The sequence below is a fragment of the Pangasianodon hypophthalmus genome, chromosome 9 (genome assembly GCF_027358585.1).
Source record: "Pangasianodon hypophthalmus isolate fPanHyp1 chromosome 9, fPanHyp1.pri, whole genome shotgun sequence".
Taxonomy (NCBI): Eukaryota; Metazoa; Chordata; class Actinopteri; order Siluriformes; family Pangasiidae; genus Pangasianodon; species Pangasianodon hypophthalmus.
Window position 1 is genome coordinate 24,249,950 of NC_069718.1, and position 24,967 is coordinate 24,274,916.

Below are 24,967 nucleotides of genomic sequence, written 5' to 3' on the forward strand. Positions count from 1 at the left end.
TGGGAATAATCCAGCCTAAAACAGATGGGAAATATATTGAAACTATCAGTAAAAGCTCACTCCAAGTCCTGAGCCTTTTGTATAAACATTAGAGAATGTTGCCTGTGCTGTGACTGTGGAATCTGAGTAAAAGGTTAGTTGATACAGTATTCTGCCTTCTGTTGGAGTTCAGTTTGTGTTTTGTTCAATTTCTCAAGAGTACTCTAAAGTCAGCTGAATGAGCATGACGCAAATCATATCTCTTAAATCTGGGAATTCATATTCAGAATTCATACGGATTGAGGTAAGAAACAAGGTGCCTCTGGTCAGAAAGAAATAAAAGTGAAAAAATGTAGAACCAGCTTCTGATCTTCTGGAGATATAAGCAAAGCCCAAGCCAAAAGCTCCAGAAGGGAGTGAGTGAACGAGAGAAAGATGGAGAGAGAGAGAGAGAGAGAGAGAGAGGAGGATATTGTTTATTGTCTCCAGCTGTGAGTTTTGTGGAGCTTCTGAGTTGTCTCTACTCACCTTTCATCCTTGACGTAGCTCCAAGTCCAGGATGTGCACATGGACATCTGTGAACGTGTAATACACACTCCAGATCTGTGGAATAAGTGAGATGTGCATTTTATTTATAGTCAGCAGCTGTGATGAATCTCATTCTATCATAATCTATCACCCATAATTCTTCTGATGGCAGATTAAGAGCAGTGATGTATTTTTCATAAATGTAAGAAATAATAATAAAAAAAATCATAATGAAACCCATTAATTCTGCAAGATCCATGTTCTAAATTAAATTTTAATCTACCTTTCTACTTTTAGTGCATTACATTTAATAGGGTTCATTCAACAGGGATCATTCAATGGGATATTTGACAATGCAAGCTTTTGGTTTCAGTGATTGAGAATCTTACGAGCCTTGTTTTATAACTTTTTGAAAAATAATAATAATAATAATAATAATAATAATAATAATAGTACAAAGCTGAATTGAATGTTGTGACTGTTATTGTTTATACTATACCATATTGATGTATGATGTAATGGTCTTGATATTTTGAATTATGAATCAGTTTTTAGCTACTTTCAGCAGTCCAAGTCACTGTGTATGGGACAACCGTGACCTCTGGTGGAGACAAAATATCTGCCCTACTGCATGTTCAGAAACAGATCCAGTTTAAGAAACCAGATGGCGCCAGTTGCTGCAAAATCATCATGAACATGAACACAGTGGAATAGAACAGCATTAGAAATAGCCTAAGCACAAGCCAAAAGCACCTACAATCTAATAATCAGAATATTTTTTTCTTGAATCACAGAATTATTACAGCAAGTCTAAATACGTACTGTTATACCAGTAATACAGACGACAAACCATCAGTCAGGGCATCTCATTGCTTCTTTAGTGCTGTATATTAATAGCCCAGTAGTGTGTCTTCACTGCATATATTACTATGATGACAGTTACACTGATTACTGCCTCCGCATTTGAAGACATTCAGGTCAGCCCAAACAAAAACAACACTCATGGCATAATCACACCTTTTTGAATCTTATCATCGTAGTTGTAAATAAATATTAGTCTTTAGCTCAACACCATGTACTGTCCTGCTGAATGATAATGATATAAATCAGCACTGCAAAACAAAATTAAATGACATTGTGTCTGGTTGCATCATGTTTTTTGTCTGCCTGCCTCTGTGTATGTGTGTATGTGCGTGTGTGTGTGTGTGTGTGTGTGTGTGTGCACATGCGCAAATCAGTACAGTCTCTACTGCTCCATGAACCAGAGATCCTCAGCCTCCATTACATCACCTGATGTGGCTCTGTGCAGCAGGACAGTGTGTTCCACTGCAACACACATATAGGATAACGCATATAGGATGCATATAAGATGCTTTCAACCCTTTGACATTCATGCTTCTGAGGATTGTTTCTGGATTCTAACTGCAGGATTTTCTCTTGCACGCATATGATATTTAAAACGCCAGCACAAACATTTAGAGCACAAAGGTCCAGCTTTATTCTCCCTAAGGCTATAAGAGGAGAATGACTGGCCCAGTTCCAGATTCAGTCACCAACGGCCGATTTCCCTCCTGTCCATTCATGCATTTACACACAGTCCACATTTGGCCTTCTGCACCCACTGTGCACCCAGGCCGTGGGAGTTTCCCATTCAGGATGACAGAGAACGTCATCACAGAGTTAAAAATAGTTTAGATTTGACTCATTTATGCATGCATGTAGAGTGGGCCCTGTGGATAGAGAAAAGAAATGTCAGAGCAATTACATTTAAACTGTAAGGTGAGGGGAAATAAGTATTCAGACTCTTTCGTTTTTGTTATTTAATATTCACTCTATGGCCAAAAGTATGTGGACACCTGACCATCACACTCATACATACTTGTTGAACATCCCATTCCAGACTTAGTACCCCTTTGCTGTTATAATAAACTCCACTCTTCTGGGAAGGCTTTCCACTAGATTTTGGCTGAGGGGATTTGTGTTCATTCAGCTACAAGAGCACAAGAGGTCAGGCTTCTTGATGTCCAGCAAGAAGGCCTGGCACGAAGTTGATGTTCCTGTTTAACCCAAAGGTGTTCAGTGGGGTTGAGGTCAGGGCTCTGTGCAGGACACTCGAGTTCTTCCACTCCAACCTTCACACACCATGTCTTCATGGAGCTCGCTTTGTGCACAGGGGCATTGTCATGCTGGAACAGGTTTGAGACTCTTAGTTCCAGTGAAGGGAAATTGTAATGCTACAATATACAAAGATATTCTATACAACTGTGTGCTTCAAACTTTGTGGCAATAGTTTGCCTTTGTGGGGAAGAACCACGTATGGGTGTGATGGTCGGGGTGCACATACTTTTGGCCATATTGTGTACATTAAAGAGGCTGTTACTATGTTAACAGGTGTTCTGTTTCTCAACTTCTAATAACAACCCAAAACTGAAAAAAAACTCACAACAAGGTAGCAAGGATAGTATATATATATAATCATAGAGAACTTGCATGGAAGAGACCTTACACCACTCTGAACACTCCCAGATTTGGCGGAACAGTGTATTGACCAAGAGGGTTTAAAAGTCACATCCTCTCCATCCTTTCTCTGTCTCTCTCTATCTCTCCTTGGCTCCCTCTTAGTCTCTGTTAATTTACCGGTCTGTTGTTTCCTCTTGTACAGAGGTTTCCGGCATACATGTTTCCTAGCACGCACTGCTGCACGCTCTCACTTAGACAATTAGTCCCCATAATAAAGATAAATATACACACATATGCACGTACACACACACACACACACACACACACACGCCCCTGACTGACAAAGTAATAACTGGTTGCAAAGTTGTTGAATAGCTGTACTATTGTTTGTGAGTAAAAGGAGTAAAGAAATGAGATTAAAGGTGCAATAGGGGATATTTTTTATTTCTTACTAGTAGAAATAACCCTGAAAACATGTATGACATTCATTAAAAATAACTGTTTAAGCAATGGCATTGTCACAAGTGTATTACATGGCTGAGAAAAGCTGTTTAGAAAACTACTGTCTGGGCCAGACTGCTTGTTTGTGTTTACGTGGGCCTCCTGTCGCTCTTTGGTAAGCACCCAGCACAGCCAGATAATTAAAAAAAAAACATGCCATGCTTCAAAATACAAGAAAATGGCAAGAAACACAGTATGAACATCTGTAGTTATGTAATGCTTTTCCAGGATGGAGCTGAACTAGGAATTAGCTACATTGCTTGTGGAGAGGTATGTAAACACAATCTGTACGAAGCATTGAAGGAACAGCACTAGCTCTGTCTCAGGGTTTGTTTTATGGTCATTCCAGTTCTGAGGAACAATATTGCTAAATTGGGTTATGTTTCTGTAGGAAATGTGAAGAAATTTGTTTGATGTAGCCAATTATATATCTACACAGACATGATCCACTCAGGCGTATATGTAATACAGCGCCTAAAATGTTCTACAATCCTTTCTAGACATTCCTACAGAAAACAACAGCTGGAGTCTTGGACTTGACCCCAAACCACCTGAGCTCGAGCCAGATCTAATAGTCACTGCTTGGAAAAGCATTGTAGGCCAAGCTGCCACTGCTGGGCCCTTGAGCAAGGCCCTTAACCCTCAACTGCTCAGTTGTACAAACTGAGATAAATGTAAGTCGCTCTGGATAAGGGCATCTGCCAAATTCCCTAAATGTAAACAAGCGTAAATGTAGGCATTATTTCCTATCATTCCGCCAGCTACAGCTTTAGCTATGCTGAATGGGTTCTGCTGAAGATGAGCTTCTTGTTTTGCTCAAACCCAGTCATGCATATATTGCCTCACCACAGTAAGTATGGCAAGAATTCCCGCTCCTCGTCATGAATCTGCTCTTCTCTAAACCCTCCTGTTGTGCTGCTTGGCCTATGAGGATTGTTTAGGTGTGGAGCTATTGAAAAAATGTTATTCTACTGTTGTTGGCTCAGAAAGAACAGTGCAGCACTTTGAGCACTTCTGAAATCGCTGTCCCTAAAGGCTTTGTTTTATACACTCAGACATTATTGAAACACAGGAAAATAAAAGCACTGTGTAAAGGTTAGTGCTGTTATGGTTCTGTACACGGTAAGGCCTGTTTTATCAGATATTGCACTTAATAGGAACGCAGGATAGTATCATAGTTTATCATCATGGTTGTACATCCTGAATGGCCTGAACATGATATTATTATTGACTTCAGAAATAATGACTCTCTTTCAATAGTGAGCTTTTGCCCTGGGGTCTATTTTAGTCACTCGACAAACAACAGAACTAAAACGGAAGCGATCAGTCAACAGGGCTGAAATGGAATTGGAGAGAAACACAAAGATAAAGTAAGACAAACATGCATACTGTCCAAATGGACACACACACACACACACACACACACACACACACACAGTCCTAGTGCAAGCGTCAGTCCAGTAAAAGAGGAAAGGAATCAACAAACAACACTGTAAACAATAAGCGCTGTCATCGTGGGAATGTAAGCATGGGAAACGGAATCATGGGAAGCAGAACCTCGTTTTTTGTTTCACAGGGTTTCCAGGTCCACCAAAATGACTGTGTCATAGAGACTCACGGGGTCCCACACCCTGCCTCAGCATTGTGGCGTGTGTGTGTGTATGTGTGTGTGTGTATGTGTGTGTGTGTGTGTGTGTAAAACATCCACATTGTTTCATAGCTTCCCCACATCTTTCTTCTGGCCTCTGTGCTGGTTTGTAATGTTTTCGGGTGGAAGTGCTCTGGGTCCTGCTCACACTGTTGTTCCCACGACCTCTTGCCCTTCTGCTAAACTCTCCAGCCGCAGAGGACCTGGCCTTCTACTGCTTCCCTTACTGCACTGCTCCAGCACAGGATACAACACTGCATTCACACACACACACACACACACACACACACACACACACAGAGCTAAATCATAACCACCACACAAGAGAGCTGTTTGTTGTTGCTGTTAGTATTAATATTAGTACTCGTAAGACCAGTATAAATATAGATCTGTCTCTGCTGGGAAAGGTTAAAATTAGGAATATCAGGAAAAGACTAGAGCAATAAACACATTCACATGGGAGAGCTATGGTACATATGGTATGGATATTGATATTTAGACTTGTACAGATATCAGATTAGAGATGGCATCATACCACTTTTTCTTTTCTGATACCATTATTGTAACCTTGATTATCAGCTGATACTGATCTCCTTCTGATATTGTTTTCTTTAAAAACTATTAAATTTTTTTAACTTCACAGTTAAACTTTTTCACACAAAAATCACTTACTGTGTAAATATTATAAATATGTTAAAGTATAACTGTAATAAAAATCAATCCTAACCAAAGAAAAACCAGTCAAGTCTCTTTATATGTCAACATTTCCAGTTCCAAAAATAAATTTCTTTTCCAAATCCAATCCCAAACTTTGCCATTTGTTACAGGATATCCGATATGTTTTCTCTGATATCTGATCTGCCATTTTTTGCAGGTATCAGCCCAATAACAGTACTGGGAATCAGATTGGTGCCATCGCTAGTACTTATATAACTTTCTAAACCACAGTAGAACAAATTTGAATGATTTGTCCTTTTTCTTGAAGGGAGATATAGACACAAAGACATACCATGCAAATATATACACTGCAAATATATACCCCATATGCTCTTTGTCTGTGATGCTCTAACACCATGCTCTCTGTGTTACCTTTTTTCTGTCATGGAAACCCTTGAACTAAATCTGCCACACAAACATTCCCTGTCTAGAAAGCTGATCGTGCAGCAATCAAAGTGGACAGAGCGTGATAGTGGGATCACATGAACACAGTTAACATGCAAGTGCACTTTAGTGAAACCCAATATGTGAATCAGGTGGTAATGGATCAGCCTGCTGTCCTTCCAGCTCCAGCGCTGTACACGAGGTTCATGGAGTAAGGAGAGTATAAATAAATATTCCTAAGGTTCACTGAACATTATTCAGTAATCATTATACATAATGAAGCCTAAAGGTAAGACCAGAGATGCTATCTAGGAAAAACAGGACCATGGGCAATGTGGATGAAGATCACAGGTGTGTGAGCTAATCTACCATGATCTCCACCATCACGATATACAACGGTAGAGCAGGGGAGTGTTTACACTTTTGATTTTTCAACTGAATGCCTCCATTTCTGCAGAGAGATCCAGCAATGAGAGTGTCTTTCAGTCCACCAGAGTGTAGAGATAAAGTAAGAACACCGTCATACCTGATATTTGTCCCCATGTTTAACATACACCAGCTTCCTCTTTCTCTTTCACATGCACACAAAGACATAAAAATTCATCAAAAAAAAATTCAAACATATTGTAAAAAGTTAAGTAGGAATTAATGTACCACAGCTACCTGAATGTAGGGTTGTTTTTGTTGTTTCTTTTTATTTATTTATTTATTTATTTATTTAATTTTTTTTTACAAATGTACAGTGGTGGACAAAGTATTGAGAAATGATGTATACTTAAGTGAAAATATTGTACTGTGTCAAAATCTTTACTTGTATAACATCCAGTTTATCCAAAAAAGTATCCAAAAAAAAAAAAAATGCACTCGAGTGAAGGCAAAAAAAGTTGCTACTTTTAACTGTCCTCAAGTATAAAAAGTAAAAAGTAAATATTTACCTGAAGAAATTAAGTTTTGATGTGAACTTTTATTACTTATCTAAAACAGTTGCAATGTTTTTGTTTTAAATCGACTACATTGCTTTTCCTGAACCCATCATAAGTTTGCAATATTTAGCATTAGACTTAAAATTTGACTTCTGTCTATCCAATTACATTAGCTACTGGAATTGATACTAGAAAAAAAAACAAGCTAACTTTGTTAATAATAGCCAGTTAATGTTAGCAAATTAGTGACATTTAACCTCAACATGCTTTTTCAAACTAGATGCCTTCTAGGGAGGCAAAAGGAGACACTTAATTTTAGACGATTCTATGTTTACTCCAGCATAATGAAACATTTTTACTGAGGTAGGGCTAGGGGCATCATCCTCATGTTCCACACTGCATAGTCCAGTGGATTATCCATATCAAACACACACAGATCGCTATAGCACTAACTACATTGTGTAGCACAGGAAAGTCACAGCCAGTGATGGGTTGAAACAAGTTTTTTCTGTGTTGATGAACTTGATTGGACCCTCAACTGAAATGTTTAGATGCTGAACTGAGCCCATTCTAAAGTATATATAAATCAATACATTAGACATACAGTATATATATATATAAAGTATATATAAATCAATACATTAGACATACAGTATATATATATATACTGTATGTCTAATGTATTGATTTATATATACTTTAGAATGGGCTCATATATGTAGACAGCAAATCATTGGTTAGCAAGAATTAGAAAGAATTTAACATATAGATGACTTTAAACCCTTGAACTGTGCACACTGGGTTCTGTTGGAAAGATAATTAGCAAATCAACCAACAGCTTGATTGGATAACCCAATGCCACAAAGCCATTTTAACAAGATGCAGTGGTCAACTGTGTCAAAAGCTTTAGAAAGATCAAGAAAAAGTGCTGAACAAGTCTTTTTACTGTCTATGGCTTCTATAATGTCACTGGTCGCTTTAGTTGCAGCAGTAAGAGTACTGTGTTGTTTTCTGAAACCAGACTGAAAAACAGACAACACACCGTTCCTTTCCAGAAATCACTTCAGTTGTTCATTTATATGTTTTTCTAAAATTTTGGATAAAGCACATAATTTTGATATTAATATAGATATTAATAATAGAAGAATCCCCGCCTTTAAAGAGTGGGAGCACGTAGGCGGTTTTTCAAATTGTGGTGATAGTATTATTAGTGAGAGTAAGGTTAAAAAGATAAGCCACAGGTTCAGCAATAAATTCAGCTGTTTTAAATAGGAAGGCTCAAGGTTATCTGGGCCTGCAGACTTTATATGGTCGAGTTCAATCAGAGCTGTCTTGACATCAGATACTGTAAATGGGACAAAATCAAATGAAGGAGTAGTAAAATCAGATACCACGTCTTCTAGTGTTTCTAATGGCACATGCAAATTTCCACAGACAGCAGCCTGGGAGTCGAAGAGAGAATAGCAGAAATAAAATGCTCATTTATACTATCTAAAATAACAGACTTCTCACTCAAGATATGATTTTCTTTAGTAATAAAATTCAGAATTTCTGTTCCATTCTTAACAGAAGACAATGGCTTAATAACTTTCCAAAATTTTGCTGGATTATTTAAGTTTCTTAATATTTCTGACAGAAAGAAATCTGTTCTAGCTTTTTTAATTTCAGACGTACAATGATTTCGTAGCTTTCTAAAAAGAACCCAGTCCATCTCTGCCTTGGTCTTTCTGGCTTTCGCCCAGGCTACATTTCTTTCTTGCAGTAGATCAGCCAACCCTGCAATGTACCATGGGTTGTTTGGAGCTTTAACTCTATATCTATGAACTGGGGCATGTTTATTTACTAAATTGATAAAAAAAAAAAAATTCCAAGCTATTTCTACAGCATCTATGAGAGTAATTCGGTTCCAGTCATACTGATGCAGATCATGATGGAAGGCTTGTTCTACAAAGGGTTTTCTGTCTTGTTTTAAAAGAATTCGTGGTCGAAACTTGGGCTGTTTGGTATTCCTCACAGCAGCAATGACACAGTGATCACTAACATCATTAGCAAATATTACTATATGCGAGTATTTATGAGGAGCATTTGTCAAAATTAAATCGAGTAATGTTGACCTTTCATAGCATTTTCAATTTAAACGAGTCGGACTGAGTTAAATTAAAAGAATCACATACAGGTTTAAAAGAATCAGAGACGGTAGACAGCCAGTCCCAGTTGAAATCACCCACTAAAAGAACTTCCTTAAAATTCAGTCTTGATAAATGTTGAGTTAATGAAATTAAAGATTCAGAACTTGCTGCAGGGGGTCTGTAACAACCAATCACTGTTGAAATTGCTTCCTTTGAGATCTCAACATTCAAAGCTAAGAATTCAAACTGTTTACTGAGTGATGATGTAGCTATCACTCTGGAATGAAATGTATTGCTTATATAAATTGCAATGCCACCTCCCTTCCTAGGGCAGTCACATCTAAAGAGAGTGTAGCCCTCTTTAATAGCAATATCCTTATCAGAAATAGATTTGTTTAACCAAGTCTGAGAAAGTATAATAAAATCAGCATCCGTTGAATGAGCCCAGGTTTGGACTGTGTTCAGTTTAGGTAGCAAGCTATGAACATTTAGGTGGATAAAACCTAATCCAGACCTAGATTTAAAATCCTCAGGTGTATTTATATAATTTATTGGTCCCGGATTTGGATGTACATTTCCCGATAATAACAATAAAACCAGGATACAGTGCCGTTTAACTGACCTGAATGACATAGTAGTACTTGCTTTTGCAATTCGGAAACCACATACATTATAAGTAGAGAAAGCTAAAACCTAACCATCTATATCCTGCAACTGAAGAAAGTAAGGCAGGCAGTAATGAGCTATTAAAGGCCAATGAGTGTGCTGAGCTGGATTAGTTTCAGCGAGATTGGATGAGAGAAGAAGAGAACTTTCGGATTTGTAACGAGTACTTTGAAGGTCGAAATAAAAATGTAAGGAGTAAAAAAAAATTCAATAATACTCAAGCAAAGTATAAATATCCCAAAAATAATACTTAACAATAACAGCAAAGTACAATTACTCACGTATTGTCCACCCCTGCAAATATGCCATATATGATCACATTCAAAACTTAGCAAATCCGTCAGCACTTACCAGGTTTGGTAATAACCAGACACTTTAATTGTACAAAAGATCTCTACATGCTCATGTCTCATGTGGAAAACATCTGTTTTATCTGTTTTTTCTTAGTTAAACTGGCATGTCTACATTTCCTGATTAGATCATAAGCATCAGCTCTAAACAGAATAATAATGATGTTTTTTTTTTATCAAATCTAATTCAATTCTCTGTGGATTATGTAAGAAAGTCACTTCTAAAAAATCTATAATAGTGAACTAATGCTATAAAAAAGCCAGGACAGTCAAGTTATCCATTATCCATTGAAAGGTGTTAATGGCATGAGCTCTGTTAAAGTAGCAAAGTAGTAAAGTTGTGTGTGTTTCTTATGCATGCTCCATCCATGAAAACTTTGAGCAGTATTATTTCCAGCTTAATGCTTTACTTACTGTACACAAGGCTTGTCAAGAACTTAAATCGATCTTAAATCTGTCTGTCTGTCATTATAATGTTTGTGTTATTAATAAATATTGCTGTTTCTGTTGTTCACACACTTGTTATGCTCGTACCGCCTGAGAATAGCTGTGATAGCACTCAGTGCTGGCTAACACCTGATTCTACACCTCTATCCATGCCAGGGAGAGAGAGAGAGAGAGTGTGTGTGTGTGTGTGTGTGTGCGTGTGTGTGTGTGTGTGTGTGTGTGTGTGTGTAGAAAGAGAAACAGAAAGAGAGACACTCACGTCAAACCCCACAGAAAACAAAGCTTGCATGACAAACTTTTTTAACCTCTGCACTCTAGATAGATGAAAATCCTGAACATATTCTTTGGCACAATGTTCTTAACTTTGTCTCTAGTGAGTCAGCTACAGGCCACACTGCTATTAACCTCAGCTCTGGGAGGGACTCATATTCCAAAATAAAATAGCTCAAGTGGCGTCAGAGAAATTCCAGGTAGTGCTCCCAGTCAGTCGGTCTGCTGCATGGATGAGCTCTGATCTCTGCTCACTTTCTGTTTGCTGTGATTACCTGATACTGTAAATATACATTTCCCGGACATGAGGGCGAGCCGGAGAGGAAGAGATACAATGGGCTCTTTAATTAGATCAAACCCAAGGAGGGAAGCGTGAGGGAAGACACTGATTTCATCATCACAGCCCAAGTCAATTGTGTCCCCAGTGTTTTGTCCAAAGCAGAAGAGTTCTTATGTATCCATATGAGAAGATTGTTCACATATCACATGTCTTGTACGTATGTATATATATGAAGATTAGTGAGAAGATATCTCCTCAATCTGTCACAGCTCTGATCTTCTAAATTAGCCATTTGTCTCTGATCTTTCTGCTGTGTCTGGGAAGAATATGCACGCATCTACCTCTTGAGTCCAATTACATTTGCTTTGTTCTTCACCTAGCACTACTGAATATTTTATCTCCATGGGTGGGATCTGGTGCTGACAGCAGAACAAAGATTGTCTTTCCAAAGCCAAAGAGCAGCATGCCACAGGCCAAGGTCATGCATGTGTACAGGGTGCCGCAGAAAGGCTGTGTGAGGTTGCTCCTGCTTTGCATCAGACGACCAGATCTGCAGACAAAGGTTGTTTTGCATTAATGTGGAAATCCATAGAATACAAAAACCTCCTAATTTCAATTGAGTTCCATATGGGAGATCATTTGGATGACCATCTATGGCTGAAAGTTCAAGAGAGCTGTGGTCTCTAGGTGGGAGTGATGACGTAACTTTCTCCCCTGTCAGTCAGGCAGACACTAACCAATCATAGGTGTCTATAAGCTCATGTATGTAGAAGAGGGCAGATAGCGCTTTCCTCCAAGAAATGTTTAGCTGCTCTGTGATGTAGCATGATAGGGGAGCGCTGGTAAATTTTCTGTAAAGCTGCTTTGTGGCAATGTCCATTTTTAAACATGCTATACAAATAAAATTAAATTAAATTGAATTGGTTAGTGGGTAAAATGGGATAAAAGTTTTTTAAATGAACTGATTGGAGAAGTGGAGAAGAAAGACTAGACACACAGACGTGTGGTTTTATGCTGGCACAAAGCTTTACGTCAGTGTCAGAGTCAGAGTCAGATTTCTCTGAGACGTTTATAGCAGATTTGCAGTAAGTGTACATGAAAACTGTATTAGAGATTAGTTCGGATAGAATCAACAAGAGTGCATTCAAAAGCAAGGGAAGGCTTACATCAGCATTTTCCCACATGATTTATACTGACGTTGAGATAAACCACTATAAGCAAATTGTTTGTGTGTATTATAGGCTTTAGTATGTTGTGGTTTCTTATTTCCAGTGGCTGCACTAAAAGCCTTGACTGGAGAAATCACAACAAGGGTGTGGCAGAGAAAATGAGTGTGTGTTTTTCACCAAAGCACAATTAGGCTGTCAGACATTTTATTGGTTTACGTAAGAAAGAGTTTCATAATATAAAAATATATGAGTTGCAGATTGGAAAGTTTTGGAAGATAAACACTGCATTATAAGTGCACGTTTCCCATGCATTTACTATCCTGGCAAAAAAAAATGGGCCAAGTCCAAAACGCCAAATATTAAGCTTTTAATGGTCTTAACAACAAATGAAGTCACAAATTGGTCAGAAAATGAGCAGGAATGAAACAGATGCACTCCTGAGAGCTCCTGTGCCTCCACTTGCTGGTTTCCTTTTGCTGCAGTGAACTGTTTGTTTGGGGAAAAGCTAGAAACAGGGAAATTCACTTCTATAGTCTTCTTGTACACAAAGGTAAAATCATGATAATGATTAAAATGTTTGATGTAAAATTCAAACTAACACATGTCTGGGTGTACAAAATTTTCCAAAAATATCTTCTGGGATGTTTTTTTCTTAAAAGATTAGTGATTATGTGGTTTTCTGCCGCACCTGATGCAGCCCATCAAGGACCACAAGACTTAAACATTTAAAGAAACTAAAGGGAAAAGCTCACATACTAACTTCCCTTATCTATTTGTTTAATTCTTGATTAATTTCCTGACCAATGATTTGTTGTTAAGGTCATTAAAAGCGTAATATTTTGCCAGTTTGGGCCGTGTATGTTTGAGCGCAAATTTCAAGTCATTTTTATTTATTTTCATGAAGGTGCTAATAATTCTGGAGGGCACTGTAGATGCGTACCTTTGCCTCAGGAATTATAAATATTTGGTTAAGACAAAAATTGTCATGGTGCTTATGGTTTCATAAAATATACCAATTCCTCATGAAATTGAAAAGATCCTGACATGAGTATTGTATGTACACATTTTCCTAAAATGTTTACCAGTAGAAGAAATATTATTAACTCTCTGAAAGGGACCTGAATGTCAAAATGAAAGTTCTCACTCTTCACAAACAAGCTGAAGAACCTAAAATGATTCTGTCTGGAGGTTTTATTAAATTCTCTGATGGCACGTTCTGTTAGAAGGTCAGTATAAACCTTGAACCTGCTCTGCCAGGATCAGATCACCAGCCTGGTGTCCTGTTACTAATCTATTAATCCACTTGGCAGATGGTCTTTTCCATCTCTAGCCTTACATAACCCATCTCCAGGCACTCAAACTGTGCAAACACAAATGAAGTGGTCACCTTTAGAATTCTGCCAACTCTAAAAAATAAGGAAAGATTTTAGGAAAATGTGTACATACAATACTCATGACAGTATCTTTTTCAATTTCATGAGGAATTGAAACCATTAGCACTGTGGCAGTTTTTGTCTTAACCAAATATTTACAGTTCCCGAGGCAAAGGTACGCATCTACAGTGCCCTCCAGAATTATTGGCACCCTTCATGAAAATAAATAAAAATGACTTGATATTTGTGCTCAAACATACAAGGAGATTACAGTGTGGAATCGACTCTTGGAATCGACTCCTATCACTCTGAATTAGAATCGTGGAAATTGCAGTGTGGAATCGACTCTTGGATTCGACTCCCATCACTTTGAATCAGAATCGAGAAAATTATAGTGTGGAATCGACTCCCATCATTTTGAATCAGAATAGAGAAAATTACTGTGGGTAATCGACTCTTGGAATCGACTCCCATCACTTTGAATTAGAATCGAGAAAATTATAGTGTGGAATCGACTCTTGGATTCGACTCGCATCACTTTGAATCAGAATAGAGCAAAATTACTTTGTGGAATCGACTCTTGGAATCGACTCCCATCACTTTGAATCAGAATCGGACTCGATTCCAAAATTTCTACTAAATATACAGTGCACTTCTATGATCTATAACGTGCCTACTCAAAGGAAATGTTATAACATATTTTTATATATTATAATACTTTAAGGCCTTTCAGCACATATTCGTTTGAACGTTGAAGGGTTTTGAGTATGTAAACACGGTTTTAATAGCGTTGTGCTGCTAACTGGAGCATTTCATCAGCAGAACTCGTAACTAAGCAACTTCACGGCTCCTTCCTGGAGCCTGGTTCTTCTCCCATGATGCACTGGGGCGGCCTTTAAAAGCGCACACACACACAGCCCCAGCTTGTCTCCGGTCAGTGAGAGTGCTGCAGGTCTGTGACCGAGCTGTGCATAAACAGGTCCTCACTCCAGCTGACACAGCATTCCCCTGAGGTCGGACTGGGTTACGGATGGTGAATTACTCAGTGGAGCTCCTGCTGAATAGTTACTGTTTTGGTTGTCAGAGAAAAGACAGGACTTTGTTTGCTTCTCAGGAGACCATGCGCAACACAGAGGAGAGGTGAGAGGACAAGGAGCTCATTTTGTCCTAGTTATACTATAAGGAGATTTGTATCATTTATTAACAACTTATTACTCATGCTGAATGTCAGAAATCACTGGCTGCATGTCTTATGACTTCTGTAATAATCACTGAGAGGTGTGCAGGCTGTTATTGGCCTGTTGTTGGTGGTGTTTTTCTCTATTACAGGCCATGATATTCCTGACATTCACTCACTGAGATAACAAATCATTATTCCTGATCAACAGGGAAGGATCTGTCTTAGAGACTAAAGCATCAAATAATAATAATAATAATAATAATAATAATAATCTTTTTTTTTTTTCTTCTCTGCCTCCATCATCCATTTCTGAGTGTCCCAGTAATTCACAGCATACTACAAACCGTAGAATACAGTCCTCTCAGGTCTCTCAGGCTTGCGGTTTAATCTTGTCCGGAGACAGTGAGATATCAGGGATTGCTTTCGGATTAATCTGTCTTAAGCAGGAAGAGCACAGAACGGTGCTGACTGCAGAGGAGAGGAGGATCAGCTGATGCTATTCTCAGCTTCAAAATGATAGACGCGTCACATCAGACACTGTTTTGCGCATTCGTGACTCCTGAATGTCCCACAGACGACGTCATGTTTCACTGCCTTCCTCTAGATGAAGGTGGAAATGTATACTATCTCTATTAAGCTGAGGCAGATAACAGGAAAATGGTGATGTGCCAGATCTGGCTTGGCTGATTGATAGATAGATAGATGGATAGTTAGATGGATGGATGGATAGATAGATGGATGTTTATGCTGCTTCCTTTCCAACAGGTACAAGAGGTTTTTTTTTTTGTTTTTCTTGTGGTCCTGTCACCTTATGGTCCTGTCACCTTATCGTGACTCGGGATTGCATAACATGGTTGCTCCTTGGCGCTGTGGTTGCAATTTACATGTTTTTATGCTTGGATACTTGATTCGGTCTAGAAAAAACATCTCACTGTGTCTGATCAGCTTTGATTGTCTCTCATACACTCTGTAATGGGTCTGTAATATCCAGTGATGTTCACATTTTCAGGTGAAAGATACATAATACAGGTACAAAAGACATACCATTGTAAATACTGCCCCAGTGACATAGAAGGGACACAGTCTCTAAAACATTAGATGACTACTCCATAAACATGTCTTGAACATTCGATTATATAATTTATGTACAGTTTTGTAGCACAGGAAGTTCAAAGCTATGAGTTTTATTGTTTAACAGGATTTAGCCTATTGACGTCTATGTGAGGTGTCCTTGTGCATTTCTGACTATCTGTAGAAAACCAAGAAATATTTTGCTGCCAGCTATAACCTTAACACAGATGGTTCGCATTTCCATCCTGTTCCTTCACACAGAGCACACTCTGCATTTCGCAGAGTCCTGTGACTTGGCCCAATGCCTGAGATCTGTAAATAATTTCTATGGAATCTGTAAAGGATTCAGCGCTCCTGTCCATCCTGTGTCTTCTCAGATTTGGATGAGTTCAGGACTAGGACTAGGACTTTTTTTTTTTTTTTTTTTTTAAATCACTTGAATTCAGGAAGTGCTTGTTGTATGTTGAGAATATGTTGACAATATTATCGCAGTCGTTAGAGGTTGGCAACCCAGCTGCCGCAGTTGAGCCCCATTTTCCTGGAAGACTTTTGGGTTTCCTGTTTTGGAGCTGAACCTTTCCTGGCTGTCTGACTGCCCCCTCTGTGTCTTTCTCTTTCAAATGTGGCCTTGTCGGACATGCAACCTTTGCACAAACAATGAAGCATATTGAGTACTTGGTTCACATTTTAAACGTGATCTGTTAATCAGAAATCCTTTAACGAGTCCTCTCGGCTGCTGAGTTTGCATGACCTCACCTCAGCATTTGATTGTGCCCCTTCCCGCCATGGTGGCTTGCTTTCTGTTTTCTTTTATAATCCTTTGACAAATACATTGACGAAAAAGCAAGTCTGATGACGTACATGATGGAAACATTTTTGCGATCTGGCTCTATATCTCTCCGCTGCTTTAGTTTCTCAGCTATCTTCCTACTGTAAAGTGGGAGGCTATAAGCAGAGACAGAGTTTGGAACAAGTCTGTGTAAAGTGTTGAACTAGCACTGCTGAGGGAAGGCGGGAGTCAGAATGTCAGAGGGTGAGGAGTGTTGGCTTTCAAAACAAGCTGGCATTTCACTCACAGCCACACGCAGCTCTATAATAGGCAACATGGAAAAACAGTGCAAATTAGGTGCTCTAAACTCTTTATGGTTTACTACCAATGTGACAAATATTAGAATTTTTTTTCCCCACGTAGCCATCACAACCTCACCAGCTGAAGCATGCAGTTTTAAGAGCACATGATCTGTCGCCACAATGGGTACTGAAAATCACTAAAGCACTAAAGCAAGGATCAGCTGAAAGATCAGGTGATGCTACACAGCATAATGAGTTTGTTTTTCACCTCATCGATCTCATCTCTTCTCTATGCACATCGGGTCGTCGTGGCTACCTGTCCGGTTGCCAGGGTATCAAAAGTGCAGCTCCTCCCTTTCCTCGCCTGGCTCTCGTTCCTCCAAAACAAGCACCAAACAACAAAGTGTTTCCTCAATTTGCACTTGCCTCACACAGCACACAGCCAAAAAAAAGTTTGGCATCTTTTCGGACAAAAGGGATGCAGTCAGGTTGATGCATAATAAATCATTCAAATTATAATTTGCTTTTCTTCCACATGTTCCACAGGCCCTTGAGTGGTGTTGGTGGCATTAGACTGCCCGAATAAACAACTTTATAAAGCATCTGGTGGTAAACACAGTTGAAGCTGCTTTGCTTTTCTGCGAATCCAGAGCTGAAACCCAAACCACCGGGACAGCGTGCTATTCCGAGACATGTTTACAGATCACGCGCTTGGTTGCGCTGTGTATCTCGACCTAGCGCCAGCACTATGCTCTCAATTCCTCTTCGCACCTGAGCATGAGGTGTTTGCCTGATAGAAAGTGAAACATCCGGGTTCCTGCTAAGCAGAAAGGATCAGATTAATCCACTCCATACTGAGCATGATCAGTAGTGGGCTCGGGAAAAAAAAAAAGCAAAGACAAACAAACTTTCTGTAGCGTGACTTCCTGCTGTTCTTCCTGTTTGAACATTCAGCAAAAACATTCAGACTCATTTCCTTGATTTCTAGCCTAAATGTCTGACATTAGGTTACTTCATGCTGGTCTGTAGTTATGTTTGTGTGCTGCAAAGTACTCCAGCTCCTTATCAGGAGGCCTATTGTTAATGCTACTGTGCTGTGTGATAGCAGCAATCTGGACGAGTTTTCACACTCGGAGCACAGCGCAGGTGTTCATAGGGCATCAGGGCGCCTGATAAGGCAAAGGGAAAGTGATCCAAGTGAAGAGAGACAAACTAGGAAGATGACATGAAGAATTTTGAGACAATGCTTAAACAAAATGCAGAGGCATTCTGGGCATCATAGTTATGATAGGCTACATGTGTGTGTCAGTTTGCAGTGCTGACTCTGTAAAAAATTTTTATTTATTAAAATATCTTAATGTTGTGGAACGTCCAAGCTAGTTCCTGTAATCACTTGCATTACAGCAGCTGTAACCCGTAGTTTCCGCACCAGCCTTTCCTTTTTTTTCCCCCCTCTCTCTTGTAGTTAGTTCAGGGACTTTCCAGTGCCTGAAAATGTATAGGGACAGCCTGACTGTTACAAAGTGCTGATGCTGGAGAGTCTGCCCATAAATGTTAAACAAACATCTCCTCACACAAAACTACATCATATCAATGATTATGCATTTATTTTCATCCATTTATGTAGAGAATCCTTGTGTAAGTGGTTACTATAGGCTCCCATGTAGCACAACCAAAAATCTGCCTGCACTATCTCCCAGAGATCGCGAGATTGAATCCCAATGATGCTACAGCCATCTATGACCAGGAGCCAAGGAACCAAAACTGGCCTCGCTTTGTCTGTGGGAAGGATGGCATCACTAATATCTCTCTATCCAATGGCGTCTGTGTATGTGGAAGAGGGCAGATAGCACTCCGACTGTTACACTGCCCTCTGATGCAGGATGAGCAGCAGTTCGAAAAGCACGCTTCATGTATCTAGGAGGAAGCACCTCCACCACTGTAGGAATGATGACATTAGAACAAGCGCATTAATATTAACCTTGCAGCTGGAACTCTTGTCAGAGCTCCTGTTATAGCAAATGAAACAACACCTTCTGGCCAGTTAGAATTGAGAATTCAACAGTGCTGTGGTGTCATAAATATTATTACTATACTATACTGTATGGCCAAATGTTTGACACCTGACCATCACACCCATGTGTGCTTATTGAACATCTCATTCCAGATTTATTCCCCCTTTCTTGTTATAATAAGCTCCACTCTTCTGGGAAGCTTTCCACTAGATGTTGGAGCGTGGCTGTGGGGATTTGTGTTCATTCAGCTACAAGAGCATTAGTGAGGTCAGGCGCTGATGTTGGTGAGGAGGTCTGGGGTGCAGTCGGTGTTCCAGTTCATCCCAAAGGTGTTCAGTGGGGTTGAGGTCAGGGCTCTGTGCAGGACACTCGAGTTCTTCCACTCCAACCTTCACACACCATGTCTTCATGGAGCTCGCTTTGTGCACAGGGGCATTGTCATGCTGGAACAGGTTTGAGCCTCTTAGTTCCAGTGAAGGAAATCTTAAAGCTACAGCATACAAAGACATTCTGTACAATTGTGTACTTACAACTTCGTGGCAACAGTTTGGGGAAGGGACTGCATATGGGTGTGATGCTCAGATGTCCACAAACTTCTGGCCATATATTGTCTTCTAAAGTGTTAAGACAGAATTGTTGTGTGTGTTTTATCTAGCGCTTCTCTAGTGGGCTCCAGACTGCACTGCTCCAGGCAGCAGGCTCCAGGGCCTCTGTGGTGCTCCTGATGCCCCTCACCCACTAACGAAGATCCCGAGTGGGCGAGGGACCGGAAGGGATCTCCCTCTCAGTGTACCTCTTCACAAGGTAACACACACACACACACACACACACACATGGAGATGGATACCTCAGCTCAGTCAGAATGATTATTGTGCCCTGATGTAAACTAAGTACTGATTACCAATACTACTAAATCTACTAAATAGATTTGACGTTCACACACGCAATCGTATGGGTGGGATATAAATTTTAGATGCAAAGCACCTCATGGGCCTGGCAACTAACTAACTAACTCATTCACCTTTTTAGTGTTCAATTTCACAAATATTCTTTCATTATTATGTAAAATAACTGGTGATTATAGTGTACAAGATGTCATTATAGAAAAATCAAAGTGCCACAGGTATAAAAGTTTGCATTTCTCTTTCTGAGTGTGAAATAAATATTCACTAATAGGGTTTGCCTTTGCCTTTATTACTGCGTCCAACTATTTTATATCTTATGAGCAGCTGTTTGATCGCGCACTCACCACATCACATTTGGTTCTTAATATCTTGTCGTTTTTCAAAAAAAAAAATTATAAATTTGAACAGATACTTTTTATTTCCCCCCACGTTTCCCTCACAGTACAACTGTTTTTTCACCAACGTTCACTTGGTACCCTGATTTTACAAATTTTTTTGCCTAGCTGCTGAGGTTACTTCAGACCTAAATTCAATTTAATATGTAATTTTTCTTATCTGAGTGACTTCTACACTCCAGGATTCAGCCTAGCTCAACATACTTTAGCTGGGAGATGGAGATCTGATTAAAAAATTATTAATAAGATTTTTTCAAGCACACACGTGCACGTATGCACACACTCACCTTTGCGATGTACAGTGACTTCACATGCCTTGAGGTTCCTGTGGGTGGCCATCACGTGTGTGTATGTTAATGCATGGTTGTAGGTCAGACATGTGACTGGCCTGGGGGTGCTCAGAGGATCATACCGCTCATTTACACCTGTGTCTGACACGTGCACACTCACACTCACACACACACACGCTTTGTCCTGTGAAAGGGCCTATTGTTAAAGCAGATGCTGACTAGGTTTAGCCAAACAAGAGCTTAATTTTTTTGAGACACGTTCTTGTTTCAACTGCATTATTTATGTAAATATTGCTACAGGAAGATGTATTCCTAGTGACACGGTACAGAGGTGTAGGTTTACAGTTTTGCTGTGCCGTTCAGGACGACAGGTTGACGGTGACTCGGTCGGGTGCGGTGAGTGGAACCCCCTCGATCCTGCACTTCCAGTACAAGCTGAGTGAGCGGCGTTTCTCCTGCTGGGACACGGTGCTGGCAGCCAACTGCCTTTATCTGGAGATCCCCAGCGGAGCTTTGCCGGACGGCAGCAAAGAGGGGTACGCACAACACAATTACACTGCCTTTACCACTGGAAGGATGAATTTAAAAAAAAAATCATTCATACAGCATGCATAATGTTCAAACTGGGATTCTGGTCTTTCAGCATAGGGAGCATTTATTATTTAAGTGTCTATAATGGTCTCTGGAAAAGTGTATGCTTTTTTTTTTTTTTTTTTTTTGGTTAAAATATACTGAAACTAGAAGACGGTAAATAAATGTCAGTTGACATGTCTCTGGTTGAATGAGTTTGACCCAGTGTTGAGGTTACAGCCTTCAGCTCAGCTACCTGAGTCATTGCATTAATGCAGCTTTGTCTCCTTCGTGAACAGTAATGCTAATGAGATTCTGCTGATTAGAGAACAAGTCACACAGCCAGCAGTGATTCAGCGTTCACAGTCACCTTTGTGGCGTGTTCTGTGCAGCTGAAAAGGCCACTATCAGTTAGCCAGGGGCTAAATTAGCTCTGCTGCAGCTGCCTCTGCATTATGTAAGATGGGGATTATGTAAAACTGCCAGTGCGTCATCCGTGTCCCTCTGTGTGCTTCCAGTCTCACCAGTCTGTTGGAGTTTGCAGAGGAGAGTCTCAAAGTCGGCTATGTGTTCCTGTGGTTCTACAAAACCAGGGAGGATCGATGTAAGACTTTTTTTTTTTCTTGCTGAATCAGAAGTTAGAAATTTGTCATGGCAAAAAAAAACAAACAAAAAAAAACTCAACATCAAGCTGTGTTTTCTGATCTGATCTTTGTGTGTGTGTGTGTGTACGTTGCAGTGTCCATCACGAAGACCTTCCACTACATGGGTTTTGAGGTTGTGAAGCCCGGTCACCCTCTGGTGCCGACCCGGCCCGATCTCTTCTTCATGGTCTACTCTATGGACAACAGCAGCTCTGATGAGGAATGAGTGGTCATGCTCTGAAAAAGCCCCCTTGATCCCAGCTAGACCTTCTTGCTCTTTCTCCTTGCCCTCCTCCACAACGTTGCCTACTTAACCCCATCCTCATTAAAACTTTTAAATAAAGTGGGGGCCGGAGGAGTAGGAATGGAGAACGGATCCTACAGACTGGTTGACATCCCTGGTTAGTTGGTGCTACAAGCAACATACAGCGCATCCTCTGTTAGTTTGCACCAAGTCTATATTCCTTATATGTGCGGCCTGCTTTAGACAGGATATAGTTACGAGTGGAATCATATAAGGGAAAGACTTCGTTAATAGATCGTAAGCCATTCCGCTTCAGGGTCATAATTCAGCACAGGAATGATTTTTTTTTTTTTTTTGTTACTCCTTGTGTTTTACATTTCTCACTGTTCTGTTGGTCACCATTCCTTATTTTGCATCACAAAACATTTCAGAGTAGATCAAGTCTCCACAGCTCATACAACAATCAAGGGTGAAACTTGCCCTGCATATTCTGGGAATCTTAATGAATATACGCAATAGTGTTAAATAATCTGTAGGATTGCTCAAAGCTATTCGCAGTAATGTGGTAAATGGCTACGTAAAGCTAATGACGATATATGATTTATTAATATCGGGTCTATGGTGCTCCATAACAGGGGTCCAATCTGATTGATTCTGGGGTTTATATGAAGCTACAACCCTTTTAATGTAGTTCAGTTCAGATTTAGCCCAGAGTAGGATCAGGTGTAGACTGAGACATTTTGAGTACACATTTTTAAAATAATGCTCATGATTCTACCAATAGAAAAGCAATTAAGCAGGCACTTAAACTGATAATGAGAAGCAAGAGAGGTCTCTGACTCGAGCTATTTCAGAATCATCCCTTGTCCTTGTATATTTCCTCAACCTTGTTTTATTCTGCACCAGTCTTACTTAAGTTGGATTTAAGTTTGCACCGTTTTAGTGTTCACCAGTCGGATAAATAAACGTGGCTCTATCCTCTCTCTAACAAACGCACTTTAGCATTGTGGGTACATCGCAACAGAGATGTCTCACACTACTAAGCTGTCTTTCTTTATTGTATTTCTTGAAATTGAGACAGTTGCCAAAGAAAATGGTTCCCCCCCCACCCTAAAGCTCACACATTTTCACCTTTAAAATTAGAGTAGCTCCATTCAGGCTTGAGGTTGACCTCATGCAGTCAGGACAAACAATAAACAGTAGATGAGTCTCAATACATTCCCCATAGCTGGAGCATTCTGATCTCCTGACCTGAACACGGTCAGGCCTGTGGAAGCCAAGGGCAAGCCGTGCTTGGGCTCCATCTCTGGGACTTTTGGGTTCTGCATGTGTATATACAGTAAATCTTACATTTATAGAGTTAACTTTGAGCCATGACAATAAGCTGTTATATAGTAAGTTTCTTTTCAGCTTTGGAGATTTTATTTTTGTCTATCTGCATTGATTGATTGATTATTTTTTGTGTCTTGATTTTTCTTTGTAGATTAGGATTTTGTTTACAGTAATAAAAAATAAAAATAAAAAATTTAAGGACACTTGTATACCCAGACCCTTTTTCTTTCTTTCTTTCTTTCTTTCTTTTTTTTGTCTGAATAAAATATAAAATGTGATCTCTATGGGTGTCTTCATTACAAAACTACTCATTTACCCACATCTAACGATTTCACTTCATTTTACTGACTGGATTCAATGCCAGAAAGAGTTAGTGTTAGAGTTAGAGTGTGCTTTTGTAAAATAGGAGAATGTGACTATAATCGAAGAACAGTGTTGTAGTTGTAGCACAAGGCTGCTATAGAGTGCTAAGGAGTACACCACTGCTTTGCTCTGACTCTTGCTGGGTCTGTTTGCCGCTGTCAGAGGAGTCTCTGATCTCCTGGCAAGGAGACAGCATGGACATCCAATCAGATCACACACACACAGCTTCGTTGCAAGCAGAGCACGGGCCTCTGATCTTGCTATTTTAGGAGCGCTGGACAAGCACATCTGTGCTGAATGCCTTGCATTTCAAATACTTAACCTTTTATGCGCCAGTGGTCATTATGGCGTGTACGTGACCTGGTTACCAGGTGGGGAGGAGGCCTGGCCGGCTGTTATTCTAATGGAGTCATGTGTTTAACATTAACTCATCCGTCCATAGCAGTTACATCACACTGAACCCATGTTGCTGGGTTACTGTGCAATCGTTCGTGTTTCTAGCCAGGACAGTGTGAGATTGTGAGAGAGAGAGAGAGAGAGAGAGTGTGCCATCTGATCTTTAAATTTTCAGTGGCTTTATATAACACGCTTTAGTTTGTGAAGGTCTCTGGAACATCTACTATTACTGAGAGAGTGGCATGCTGTCCTGAGCGGCTCAGCAGCAAACAGACCCAGCAAGAGTCAGCGACTAATCTCCACTCGAGCTGTATTCCAAATAAAACCACTCTCAGCCTTCACTGATCTAATTCCTCCTGACGAACATGAGACAGGCTGTTCTGCTAGACGCTATTCATTACGTATCACTGAATCTGAAGAGTTACAGATCAGGAGGCTTATTTTTCAACCGTCAGTGCACACGTGATTGTGATTCATCAGGTGTTTCTTACTGATTTCAGGGCGCACATGTTGCAGAATGGTAGCACAGAAGAAAAACACAGTTAAATGGTATATAATACACATCAGAAGACTGACTGCCGAGAGTGGCGATTTCATTTTAGTTGATCTCTGTGGGTTTTAACCACGGGTACATTTCAAAGATTTCAAAGGTTCCCAGAAAAACCAC

General features: G+C 39.8%; 1 protein-coding gene and 1 long non-coding RNA gene across 3 annotated transcripts in view; one reads left to right on the forward strand and one right to left on the reverse strand.

Annotated features, from left to right (window-relative positions):
* LOC128318824 (uncharacterized) overlaps positions 1-17,918 on the reverse strand; it is a 31,890-nt gene extending 13,972 nt beyond the window's left edge. Inside the window, exons 1-3 of one of the 2 annotated variants that reach the window (XR_008302270.1) lie at positions 17,415-17,918; positions 1,330-5,370; positions 508-1,184 (exon numbers count right to left, since the gene is read on the reverse strand). This is a non-coding gene — a long non-coding RNA (uncharacterized LOC128318824). Of the gene's footprint in view, positions 1-507; positions 5,371-17,414 lie in introns of both variants that reach the window. The other variant, XR_008302269.1, reaches the window with a different exon arrangement.
* Positions 14,606-23,819, forward strand: oaz2a (ornithine decarboxylase antizyme 2a). Its single transcript, XM_026919213.3, is given in 6 exon segments — positions 14,606-14,964; positions 19,817-19,883; positions 19,885-19,965; positions 21,115-21,287; positions 21,840-21,925; positions 22,061-23,819. Coding segments are annotated over 6 exon segments (648 nt in total). The 5' UTR covers positions 14,606-14,854; the 3' UTR covers positions 22,192-23,819.
* The last annotated feature ends 1,148 nt before the right edge of the window (positions 23,820-24,967 follow it).